The following is a 12,654-nucleotide window of genomic DNA, read 5'->3' as shown; positions in this document are numbered from 1 at the left end:
ATGCCGCTGAAGAACAAGTACGGGGTTTTAAAAATTGGGATAGAGTATGACTACAGCGCTGGGGACTACCACGAGATAGAGGAGTTGAGTCCAGATTTCCTCGTAACCAAGCTGTTTAGTGGAAGCCAGAGCCACAGAAAATTGCTGAACGATTCTCACAGCGCGTCTAACTGCGCTTCTGACTGTCCTCCTATCTGCGCCGCTCCTAACTGCGCCGCTTCACCATGCGCAAGCTTGAACACATATAAGGTAGATCCCCTTTTCGGTGACAAATTTGAAGATAACGACATTTGGAAGCAAAACATCTACGGCTTCACCTCCGAGTGGGTTGATCCAGATAATGAAAGCGAGCATCTAAGCGCATACTCTCGCGACGCCCTAAACAAAGAAATGCAGTGGGCCAGTTATATATCCATATCACATCTAATTGTTAATCCTCCGTCTCACAGAAAGTGCGATAATTACGCCAGATGCATCAATGCCAATATTCACAGCTACAATGGGGTGTCTATCATTGTGAAAGTGCCGCTAGCAATACGGGTAAAAGGGAAGGCACTTGTGGATAGCCCCCCAGGGGGAGGCTCATCTTCCCCTCTGAGTACCCCTGGAGGGGGGGAATCTTCCTACGAAACTCTCAATGGCTGGAATTTATGGGCAAATTTTACCCCCTACTGTAATCATAATTTTTCCAATTTGAGCGTAGGTATAGAATTAGTGAACGTTCAAAATGTTGACATTTATAGAATCAACCTAGACGTGTGGAAATCCGAACCAGTGAAATTAATCCTCCTACCGCTAAACGTATTTACCATTGATTCCAAGACAGGTTATCCTTATCTAGCGAAGAAGTTAAAAGACCTGTTAGTGTACTTTTTTAGAAAAAATATCGAAATTGTCTTAACAGGAAGAGGCAAAAATGAGTACCCCTCGCTGAATGGCGTGAAGAAGGAAGAAATGTACAGTAGCGGTGCCCTTCATTCCGATGTGAGCTACCTCAAGTGCTGTATTTATTACTTAAAAAGGCTTTTTATGTCTATTGAAAATTTCGATAACGAAACCCTTTTTGATAGTGCCTATTGGGACTATTTGCAGATCCCTTTGCAACCCTTGAAGGATAATTTACCTTCCCAAACGTACGAGATCTTCGAAAAGGATAGAACCAAGTATGAGCAGTATGAACTGGCCATTAGTAAGTACCTCTCCGTGGAACTACAAAAAAAAGGGGGGGGAGATAACAATGTGAAGGGAAGAGACAGAGACATCATCATCTTCGTCGTCGGTGCAGGAAGAGGACCATTAGTGGACTGTACCCTGCAAGCTCTGGAAAAAAATAAAATCTCTAAATTTCAAATCTACGCAATAGAAAAAAATGATAGTGCCATTTTGGTGTTGCGAAATAGGGCTACTACCCCTAAGTGGAAACAAGTTCACGTAATACATAGCGATATGAGGTATCTCCAAATGGAGAAGAAGGCAGATTTAATCGTAAGTGAATTGTTAGGATCCTTTGGAGATAATGAATTATTTCCAGAATGTTTAGATGGAATACAAAAGTATCTTCAGGAGGATGGGGTTAGCATTCCGCAAAATTGTGTGTCCTACATGGAGCCCATTTCTTGCTCTCACATTTACCACAGAATAGGGCAAAATAATTTCACAGGATATAATGAAATATTCTACATTGTCAATATGTACTCCTACTGCAAAATTTCGGAGGATGAACCGGCAGAATGCTTCACTTTCCAAACCCCCAACAGAAAAATCCAAAAGGATAACTCGCACAATAATCGTTACAAACGTTTAAAATTTACTATTAATTTGACCTCCTACTTGCATGGATTTTTATGCTATTTTAAAAGCCAGCTGTACCAGGATGTCTACTTGTCCATCGAGCCTAATACACATACGAAGAATTTACACAGCTGGTACCCTTTATATATCCCCATAAATCAGATTTTGTTTCTGGAACAAGGCCAGACGTTGTCTATAAGCATCTGGCGCCTGACCGATAACCACAAAATCTGGTACGAGTGGTGTATTAACGAGCCGCGTACAACCTGCATTCACAACTACAATGCGAAGCACTTTTCGATTGGTCGATGACGGGAGAAGTGATGACCCTTTTGGCACCATTCCGTGGCGACAAGCGTCCACGGGGAAAACCTCGTAAGTTTCCCCTTCTACGGTATTTTCCTGTACTCTAATTTGCTTTTTTTTTCTCGCCCAGTGCGTTGGCAGCTGGAACAGGCTTAACCAGTTTGCCTCTTCCCCAAAGGAGTGCCTCAAATTGTGGCGCATCAACAGACGCACATCCCTTTAATTAACCTGTCACTGTCATCACATTGAGGTGAATTTTTTTTTTTTTTTTTTTGTTCCTTTTTTGTTCCTTTTTTGCGGGGATGACCTAAGCACATGCAAGAGGGTTCTCAACAAGCAGTTTATATAGCCCCTTTGTGGCAGCATATCTGCACGATGCTTCCTTCACATGTTACGACTTTACCCGTGCCATGAGGTTCAGACTCAAAATGGCAAATAGTGTAAACCACAGCCCAAGGGGGTTTCTTGCCTTATGTACATGGCAGGCGGTGAACACATATATATACCCCGTAGCGCACCACATCCTAAGCGATCGCTGTAGGATTTTTCCCCTCGCTACATGGCCCGTCACCTGAGACCCCCTTCTCCCAATTTCTTCTTGTCTGATGTGATGCTCTTTCTTATTTTTTCCCTCCATCCTTTCAAGCGTTTGTTCTCACGCATGGACCATATACTTGTTCGAATTAGCCACTCACGTGTGCCAGTACGGAGGTGTACATTTGTAAATATCTATTCCCACCTTGCGCTTGAAAGCGAACACCCTTGCGTTAACCCTAAACATATGAACACGTAACAACAAGAGGCACTAAAGAAGGGTCCCCCTTCAATATTTCTTCGTGCCTAGCACACTATGGCTTCTTTCGTTCGCAGCATGTCCGCCGTTCCCTTTTGCATTTTTCGAACGAGCCAATGGCTCATGCTGCCAGTTTGGCGGACATAAACAAATACACGTTACCTACCCGTTTAGAAGATCGAAATTGTGAAATCGCAAAATGAATGAGCGTCTCCCCCCTGCCGACCAACAGAAACTTTTGCTACGCAGCAGAAACGAGAGCGTCATAAAAAATGCAGAACACACCACCAATTTGTCGCGCCCTCAGCAAAAAAACTGCGCGGTATGTTTTATAACATGGTCGCAGAAAAAATATATGCAATTCAAAGAATGAAAATCTAATGGATGTACTAAACTTTATGCAGCTATAATACAGACGATGCAACGTTCCCACTTGTGCGCTCCAGCATGTATTGTGTTAAGATACATTTTGCTCAATCTCTTTTTTTTTTTTTTTTCCTATAAAAAGAAAAGAGGAGCATTTAAAATGTAAAAAAAGGTGCATTTCAAAAATGCTTCATTTGCATTAGCTTGATTTCCTCCTTTTTTGTTTATCTCGCTTTCAGATTATTAATTCAATGATTGATTCACTACCCCTGCGTTTCATTCTTCCGTTTGATCCTTTTTTTTTTTTTTTTATCTACTGATTAATGCTTCGGATACGTGCAATTAATGTTTTTACGATATGCAAACTTACGACGTACAAGTTTATGGCATACAACTTTTATGGAATACAACTTTTATTGAATACAACCTTTACGGAATACCATTTACCTGATATAGGAACTAACGACGTACGAATAATGCTGTACAACCAATGACGTACTTTTAACAGATAAAAATAAATCATCCCGCCCTATTTGTGCCTTTGCCCATTTGTCGTTTTTTCAATTTGCCCGTTCGCTGATTTACGAACCTTCTATTCTGTGTGACCCCCGCGGGCACGTTTTTTCTTCCTTCCCCCCTTTAATTCAAGCTGTTTACAAAGCGGCGTAGCGCATAATTAAAAGGAAACGAAACAAAAGAGCTACAAAGGAACTGCAAAATAAAACTCCAGAGTAGCTTCGAAATAGCGCCACAAGAAATGGCAACGTGATTAGCGCTAGTGAACGCGTTACCAAAGAAGCCGAAGGAAGGTTTATATTTACATATACATATGTACGTACGTATCTTTATACGCGTGTTACCAGCACAGTAGTGTTTGTTCGCCGCGCATTGACCGCGCGTAGTATGAATCTGCATATATGTATGTATTAATATATATAGCTGTGAAGTACAGAGAAAAAAAGCGTAGTAGCGCTGAAGGAGTTTAGTTAAAAAAAACATGCTCCTTTATGTATATGCCTGCCCGTGAATAATTTCTCCTTCAAGAGTATATCCCCCAGTCGTTATTTAATGATAATTTAAAGCTTCTAAATTTTTTTTTTTTTTTTTAGTGATACCTTCGTAATCCCCAATTTTTTCTACTTTCAAATAAATTATACCATACTACATCTTGGCAGATTTGGTAACAGCTGAGTGAGAACTACGACAGCGATAGTGGCAGTCACAGCGACAACGACTGCAATGGCGGAGCGCGCGCTTCGTGCTGCGGCCTAACTAATCGTGGCATGAAGCAAACGAAAAAACGAAGAACAAATCGCATGCCACATAGTTAAATATATGAATAGGCTGCATACGCTGCATAGGATGCCTAGCCCGCTGAGGAGACGTTCACACAAAATCGTTACACCCTTATATAGCTGCTCCCATTTACATTGCCCTTTACCCCATTGCCCTTACATCCTGCAGGAAAACAGAATGGAATGGAATAAAAACTTCCAATCGAACAGCATATTTGTGTATAATTTTCCAAGTGAATGGATGGAAAATGACATAAAAAAAGTAAGAACCAGAAATGGACGGGACCAAATGGGCTGCCGCGTGCATAGATTATGAGCTCATTTGGCACACTGTTCTATGTGTCGCCGTACGCGCAGGATTATTCGTACATATGTATGCATATATACACATATGCGTTTCCCCCCCCACACACAAACTCCCAAGAACTTCATGATTTTCGGAACAATAAACAATGTCGTAATAGAAAAGGACATAAACATGTACGCCTATATCCAGTTTCACGACGGCGAGGCGTGCCAAAAGGCTATGGAAGTCATGAATGGGAAGGAAGTGAGCGGAAAGGTTCTGAAGGTCACTACCAGAAAATCGCAGGAAGAGTGCATGGATATGAATTCTACGAAAATTGAAACCACACAGAAAACCCAAGTAAGGGAAAAAAAAAAAAAAATGGACATGCATATGTACACATGGAGAGGAAACAATCCCTCACTCCAAAAGCGTTAAAATAAATTCCTCCAAAAAAAAGCAGTCATTTAAATTGTGTGTTTCTTGTTTTTTTTTTTTTTTTTTTTTTTTTTGCTCCTTTGCAGACAAATACTGAAAATAAAAAAACGACACTCTTTGTTTTTTACCTACCTCCCCATTGGAATGACCAAGATTTATACGATGTAAGGGGGAGAAATTGCTATCATAGAGAATGGCCCTTCGGCAGTACAAACGGCCATGTGCTTAGGGCTGTGTGGCATTGTACAGACGTATAACTGCATTGATACTTATTTTTTTTTATTTTTTTTTTTTTCCCATTTTCAAGAAATTTAAATCCTTCGGAAATTTGGAAAGCGCCACGGTCGCCAAAAAAAATGACAAAACGAGTAAAGGATACGGTTTTGTTGTTTACACGGACCCCCACAGCGCCACAATGGCCATATCAAATATGAACAAGGTGGAAGTGCAGGCAGGGAAGCGGCTCAAGGTGAGGATTTCCCCGCACTCGGGGAGAGCACACCCTGTAAAAAGGAAGGCGCGGCAAAGAAGAAAAAGGACAAAATGCACATCTCATCTGTGTCGACCCCCACCCGCCTTTTTTTAGGTCCTCTTAAAGTCCAGCTCCAGCGAAAACAACAAGAAGAAAATAAAACCCGGGTGCACCATTTTCGTTTTCTATTTACCAAATGACTGGAGTGATAAGGATTTGAAAAGGGTAAGACTTGCGTGAATGCCTAAATAGAGAAATAACAAAAAAGGAGAAAACGTATTAGCAAAGTCAATATACTTTTTGCACGACATGACAGATTATTCATTTGTCAGTTAATGTGTCTCCTCCTCGAAAATAATGCTCATGTATAGCTTTCTTACACAATGTGCACCTCGGATTGCTCGCTCCTTTTTACTGTTTGTCACTTCACTTGTTGTGTTTATTGTTGTGTTTATGACCCCACCCCATTTGCAGCATTTTTCACACTACGGAAACATCTTGGGTGCAACGATAAAAAGAGAAACGAATGGAAAGAGCAGAGGGTACGGCTTCATTAATTTCGAGAATCAGCAAAGTGCCATCAATGCCGTGGCCGGTATGAATGGATTCAACGCGGGAAACAAATATTTAAAAGTCTCGATAAAAAAAGGGGAGGAACAGTAAGTATTTAGTTGCGGCAAAATGGGGTTACCATTTCGGCAAAAAAAAGAAGGAATCGTTAGGGGGCGAACATACATACACACTGTAAGGTCTTTAATTCAATCCCCATTTTACAGGACATATATTTATGTATATATATTTCTTTTTTTTCCCAAACTTTGCAGGTATTTGACCCCACAGTACCTAAATCTCGATCGAATGGCAAACAATGTAATTTAAAAATGCATACGCAAAAAGAGACGTGCCTTTTTTTTTCTTTCTCTCTCTCCTTTTCTTTCTTTGCGCCGTGCGAGACGTTTACATTTATATGTCCCACTAGTGCGTAATGTGGAGAGAAGCTCACCCCTGCTGTTTGCATATACACATACGTACATACTTCTTCTATACACGTAATAAATGGTTTCCCTTTTTTTTCTCCCACTTGGTGCAGTCCTACGCGTCGCCACCTCCACCTCCTCCACCCATGACGTGCCATGGAAATGACACACCCAGTTTCGGAAGCGCCGATATGTATCCCCTCCAAAGCACCATACCCAACAGCAGATTCAATTCCCGAGTTCCAATGAATGAAATGCACCAATCCTTTTTAAACTCACAGTATGGCCACTTCCTCTACAACTTTTTCAAAAATAATGAGCAGGCGCCATACATGCAGAGATCATACAACAAGAATTACAACAACATGGGAAAGACTTAAAGTGTTTAAGTGGCATCAAGAGAGAAAGGCAGAGGGCTTGTGTGGAGATGATTTTTATGTAAACGTATTTGTTTGTCCCGCCTCTACTGAGCACATATTTGATAGACGTAGATTTTAAGGACGTAAATCTTCCTTGTGTCCGTTTCAACGTTCCGATTTTATGCATGCAGGGGTGCCAGCATGCATGGCACGCCTTTGTGTATCCACATACACGCGCTCATATGTACAATCTTATTGAATTAAAAACAAATCACCGCGAGGTCGTGCGAATTCGTGTCAACCAGTGCACCTGCCTGCGACTGTCCAGCAGGCATTTGTTTAGCACAGCTGGACACTTACCCATACCTACACAGTATGTATGCATGTCCCGCACATATAGAAACTTCTCATCTGCCACACAAGCAAACACCTTTATCTGTACACACACACACCAAGGGTTAAGTATAACCGCCATGATGAGCTCTTCCCCACCATCTAATTAAAGAGAACTTCTCCTTACCAAACGAACCGTTGTGTGTTTTCTTGTAATAACCCCCTACTGCATTTTTCCACACTTTTTTTTCTTTGATGACTTTTAATCTTGATAACTCATATGAGGACTTATAAAAAAAAAGTTCTGAACTTTTTCATTGAGCTGTTGAGAGGTTTTTTACGGCGTTGTTGCGACGTTCTTTGCGTCGTTATTGCCACGCTATTTATGTGCCTACCAGCATTTCTTTTTTTAACTCCCGTAAAACTTCCCACACAAACGCCCCGTGTAATTCTTTACATCCCCCCCCCAAGGAAAAGCAGTTGGAAATTCCGCGCAAACCACCTGAAAGAAATGTTTTCCTTACGTCACTGGGAAAGGCTTTTAATTTGTAGGTGCACCGCCATCTCCCCGCTCCCAGCTTTATTTTTTTTCAAAAGGCGAGTATTTCGTGCGCATTTCGTGCATATTTCTTGCATATTTTGCGATATCATTTGGGAGGATAAGGAAATGATACCATTTTTAAAACTCCAACAACAGTAGAAGTGCTGGCAGTTTACTTTCACCCAAACGATATGTACCCGAAACGAGATTGATTGCATTCCCATTTTTGCGCAGAGAAACTACCTATGTGTTGTAGGTTTCGTATGCATATAACATCCACCCCACGGGAAGTTTTTTTTTTTTTAAAATGAAAACTTCAGAGAGGAGGCTTTCCTTGGCTTACGTTAAGTCTCTGAATGCGATAGTTTTCCCCATTTTTGTTTTTCTTTTTTTCTCCCTACACAGAGCCCATCAAAATTGGCACTTCTTGGGATGCTCTTTCAGGCCATTGTATGGGAATTTTCTTTCCCGTACGAGGCTGCTGAACTGGGCATATTCCGGAATAGCCACAAGTGTGGTCTGCTGCATAGAGTTTGTATATAGCACCTATAAAGGGGGGGTAAGTCTCTAGCAACGCTGGGACAGAGGTGAGGGGTTTCATAAAGCAGGCACTCGTCATCATGTGATTCCCTCTCTGACTTTTCTTATGAACGCACCCGTAGACGACACACCTAATCCGTGGGTCTGTTCCGCGGAAATTTAGACATATTCAAAGTGGGGCTGTGGACATGTGGCGAATTTGTAGAGGGGATACAAACAACCGTGACAGAACGGTGCGACCAAAATGAACAGGTGATACTCCCCCAAATGAATAATTCGTTTTACAAGCCCGTCACGCCCATCTACCCCAACTTCGAAGTGGCGTGGTATGAACTTGGGAGGGAACGCCAAATTGGAGACACCCTAAGAACTTCTCCTTTAGAATGGGTTCCTTTCCCTGTCCAGTTACGAAACCAAAATTTGGCTTAACCAAATGCGTGTTTTCTTTAAAAGATTACACAGAATACGTAGCGAACGTGGCGCACCGCTCTTCGCCAGCGAAGGGGGCCGAAATGGAGGAAGCCACGGGGGAATGCCTAAGTCGGCGCAGCGCAGGCGCTAAGTAATGTAACTAAAATAGGATTTACACAATGATAACCGCGTGGAGAAGTTAACAGGAGGGAAAAAATACCGCACCATGGGTTCCCCTTCTCCCTGTTCTTCTCGCCCGCTCAGCTCGCCGCTCATCGCTCCAGTTCGCTTGGCAAAAGGCAACTCACTGGATGTGTATTTGCTTGAATTCCTGGTCCACGCTGGTGGAGTACTCGCTGGCCTTCTCCTTGCTCGTAATAATGACAATATTTTTTTCAAATTCGTTAATTTTCTTCTCTAGCAAGTCGGCAAATTTGTAAAAGTCTTCTTTCTTTGTTTCCATGATTCTTTTTCTGAAGTCAATTCGATCCTGTTTCGTCTCATTTGAAATAATCCTCAAAAGAGACAATTTGCTAAGTTCCACTCCCCTTCTCGGTTTATCAATATTGCCAATGGCGTTGATAATGTACCTACGTAAATCATTTTGGGTCATGGTGTCTGCCATTTTTCTGAGTCCTTGTGCAGATTCTCTAAAAGTTTGGAGAGTTTTCTCCAAATTGGGGTCTCTAGCTGATAAGAATACGACCGACCCATCATACTCAATATCTGCAAAAACGCCGTATGCACCATTTAACCCTCTAACGGTTTCCCATAGGTAGGAATTTTTCAGAGCAGCTACGATAACGATAAAGGAGGGGTTTAAAAATTCCTTTTCATGAAACAGAATTCCAGCCATAGAAACAGCATTTACAAATGTTGGGATGACAAAGAATTCTTTTTTCTTTTCTTCCTTTTCTAGAACTTTGCTTTGTTTTATTTCTTCATTCCATCCGATGGTTTCCGTTCCGCTGTTCTTGGCGTCATTCTCTTCCAAATAACCCAGTAGATTTTTGAAGGACTCTTTCGAGTTCACAAAAAGTTCATCTAGCGCAGCAGAGTCTGACGTTACGCTAATTAGTAAGTTCTTCTTTGTGAATATTTTATTTCTTATCCTATTTAGAATTTGCTCAAATTTGGGAAAATCCGATTCAGCCAACTTTAACTGTTCTTGAAGCTTGAGGTAGTTTCCATACCCAAAGACTAAATCGTGTGCAAAGTACTTGGTGTTCAGCTGCGACTTCACATATTTGAACAGCAAGGAATACCCTTTCGAGCTAAATACAGTTTTCATGCCATTGATTTTCCTCTTCAAAATTTCAACTATCTTTTTCTTATTAGAAAAGTCGGACTCCTTTAGTGCTTCCAATGCTATCTCGAGCGATTCATTGCACTTATGACTTAGCACATGCATTTCGAAATTGAACAATCCGCGCGCATTATATTTGTTGACAACTTTCAGATGATCGCTGAGGGAGTACAAGGCAACGTTGGCCATAATATTTCCTATGTTTTTTTCCCTCAGAATTACGAACTCTTCAGATGATCTCTTGTTCGTCTTATTCTCCAGGATGAGCACTTTGAACAAATTGAGGTAGCTCAGCTCTTCCAGTGTTAGATGGTCTAGACTAAAGATGAATTGCAGGTAGAGAATGCCACTCGTTGGCATTTCATAAATGAGCATTGGTATTTCCCCCTCGGAAAGATCGCTCTCTTTTTTTGTAGCTCCGTCCGTGATTGCTTCACCTTGGGAACCTTTCAAGATGTACTTCCTAACCAAGTGGTCCATATTTTTCTTCATCATATCTTCGCTGGATTTAATTTGGTTATACTTAGCCTTGTTGTTTTCCTCAAGGGTTGTAGTAAAATAAGCATTCGCTGGAATTTCTAATGTTTCTTTGTTCAAATCGGAAATACTTATTATGGGGAATTTATCCAAATGTTCAGGTGATTCCACTTTATTTTTGTACTTGGTTAAATTCTCAAAATCGACAATAATATCATCTCTTTCCTTTTCCGTCAAACTTTCAATTTTCTTTTTTAAGGACTCTTTTTCTAAGTCTTCCTGTTCCTTTCCATAATTTTCATCACCTTCCATGAGAATGACCGTTCTGTGGTCATTATTAATGAAATGCTTCTCGATAAATTTTTCCAGATATCTTGGCTCATTCTTTATCTTATCCTTAACCACATTCAAGTACTTCTCAAATTCGAAAATGAGAAGTGGGTCTCTATTATAATTTAGCCTAGATGCCATATCAAAAATGTAGTCTATACTTTTGGACGTCTTCAAATTTGCCTCCTTTAACACAAATTCAATGTTATTTATGGAAGCCTCAACTGCAGATTTGTTAAACCCTTCATCCACCACTTTTTGCAACGCTTTCAAAACGACGTTCTCTACCTCGTAATGTACTCTGTCCAGAGTTACGTTCTTTTCATTTTTTTCTTTTATTCCTTTGAGGCCGATAGTAAAAACGAACTGCACAAGGCTGTCGTCTAGACCTGTATCTATGACGGTGTTTCCCAAGCCGCAATCGATCAACGCTTTGTAAAGAACACTCTCAGTCGTGTGGGTAAGCAGATTGTTTATGATCAGAAGGGCGAAATAATCATGCGGGGATTCCAAACTGAGATCTACATCTAACAGGTCATTTTTCTTCGGATTTAACAACCACGAAATGGAAACCAAATTTTCTTTTTCCTCAGAATGGTCAGCAAATTTTTCCCTCACGTAGAAGGGCCCTTTTCTATATGGCTGATATTTTACATCTTCCACAGCATCATCTCTATACTTGGTAAAATCTAACTGATTCAGATAATCGTCGACAAAACTTAACAACTCGGTGGGGTTATTCTTGCTGAAAAAGATGACCTTAATCTTCTTGGGGTTATAATTCTTATAGTAGAATTCTTTAAACTCTTCGTAGGTCAAAGTAGGGATCTCTTTGGGGTCTCCACCACTGACATTCGAGTGCACATTATCTGGAAAGGTATTCTTCATTATAACATAGTGCAGATTTTGGAGGGGGCTGCTAAAGGATCCTTTCATCTCGCTGTAAACAATGCCATTGTACGAAACTTTGTAATCCTTAATTTTTGGAACATCTGCATTTTTCTCTTCATCCTTCAGCTTCTCCACTTCGTATGTCCATCCTTCCGTTTGGAAAATAAATTTATTCTCCAGTACATTCGGTTGGAACACACTATCCATGTAAACAGCCATAATGTTGAAAAAATCTCGATTGTTCATCGACCCAGCCATGTACACAGTTCGGTCGTTAAACGTGTATGCATTTAGGTGCGTATTCAGCGTCCCTTTTTCCAGGAGACCCATGGAATCCTTATAATTGAAGTTCTTCGAGCCGGACAAAACGGTGTGTTCCAAAATGTGGGGAATTCCCTTCCCCGAATGTGTCAACGTTTTCACGTAAAAGGCAAAAGTCTGTTCTACATCCAACGGATCGTTCGAACCCAATGCTATGACCTGCGTTTTCGCCTTCTTATGCTCATACACCGTGTACGTCATGTTAAATTTGTCACTAAACCTCTTCTCAAGAATGTTGTAACTCTTATGTTCCGGGCACTTATCCTGTGCCCACTCCGGGGACTTATTCATCATGGCCGTAAATGAATACAAGTTCGTCGTGCTTATAGAATAAATGAAGCTGTTCGTAAACACATTATATTTTTTTTTCTCCCCTTTGCATAATAAGCCATTAACACAATTTGTGATGATATTTATATAG

General features: G+C 40.9%; 3 protein-coding genes across 3 annotated transcripts; 2 read left to right on the top strand and 1 right to left on the bottom strand.

Moving 5' to 3' along the window:
- C922_01098 (protein arginine N-methyltransferase 5) lies at nucleotides 1–2,103 on the top strand (the record flags this gene model as incomplete). The annotated part of the gene is made up of 1 exon (XM_008816706.1): nucleotides 1–2,103. The coding sequence occupies one exon, from the start codon at nucleotides 1–3 to the stop codon at nucleotides 2,101–2,103; it is 2,103 nt and encodes a 700-aa protein (XP_008814928.1).
- Nucleotides 2,104–4,729: 2,626 nt separating this feature from the next.
- On the top strand, nucleotides 4,730–7,104 carry C922_01097 (hypothetical protein; the record flags this gene model as incomplete). Its single annotated transcript, XM_008816705.1, has 8 exons — nucleotides 4,730–4,813; nucleotides 4,976–5,197; nucleotides 5,362–5,439; nucleotides 5,583–5,744; nucleotides 5,862–5,972; nucleotides 6,222–6,406; nucleotides 6,572–6,617; nucleotides 6,838–7,104. The coding sequence occupies 8 exons, from the start codon at nucleotides 4,730–4,732 to the stop codon at nucleotides 7,102–7,104; spliced, it is 1,155 nt and encodes a 384-aa protein (XP_008814927.1).
- A 2,108-nt stretch (nucleotides 7,105–9,212) lies between these two features.
- On the bottom strand, nucleotides 9,213–12,524 carry C922_01096 (hypothetical protein; the record flags this gene model as incomplete). The annotated part of the gene is made up of 1 exon (XM_008816704.1): nucleotides 9,213–12,524. One exon carries the CDS (start codon nucleotides 12,522–12,524, stop codon nucleotides 9,213–9,215), a length of 3,312 nt encoding a protein of 1,103 aa, XP_008814926.1.
- Nucleotides 12,525–12,654: the final 130 nt, after the last annotated feature.

This window comes from Plasmodium inui, assembly GCF_000524495.1.
Source record: "Plasmodium inui San Antonio 1 unplaced genomic scaffold supercont1.3, whole genome shotgun sequence".
In the NCBI taxonomy this organism is placed as follows: Eukaryota; Apicomplexa; class Aconoidasida; order Haemosporida; family Plasmodiidae; genus Plasmodium; species Plasmodium inui.
Note: the sequence above shows the minus strand (reverse complement) of the source record. Positions and strands in the feature narration are given on the sequence as shown.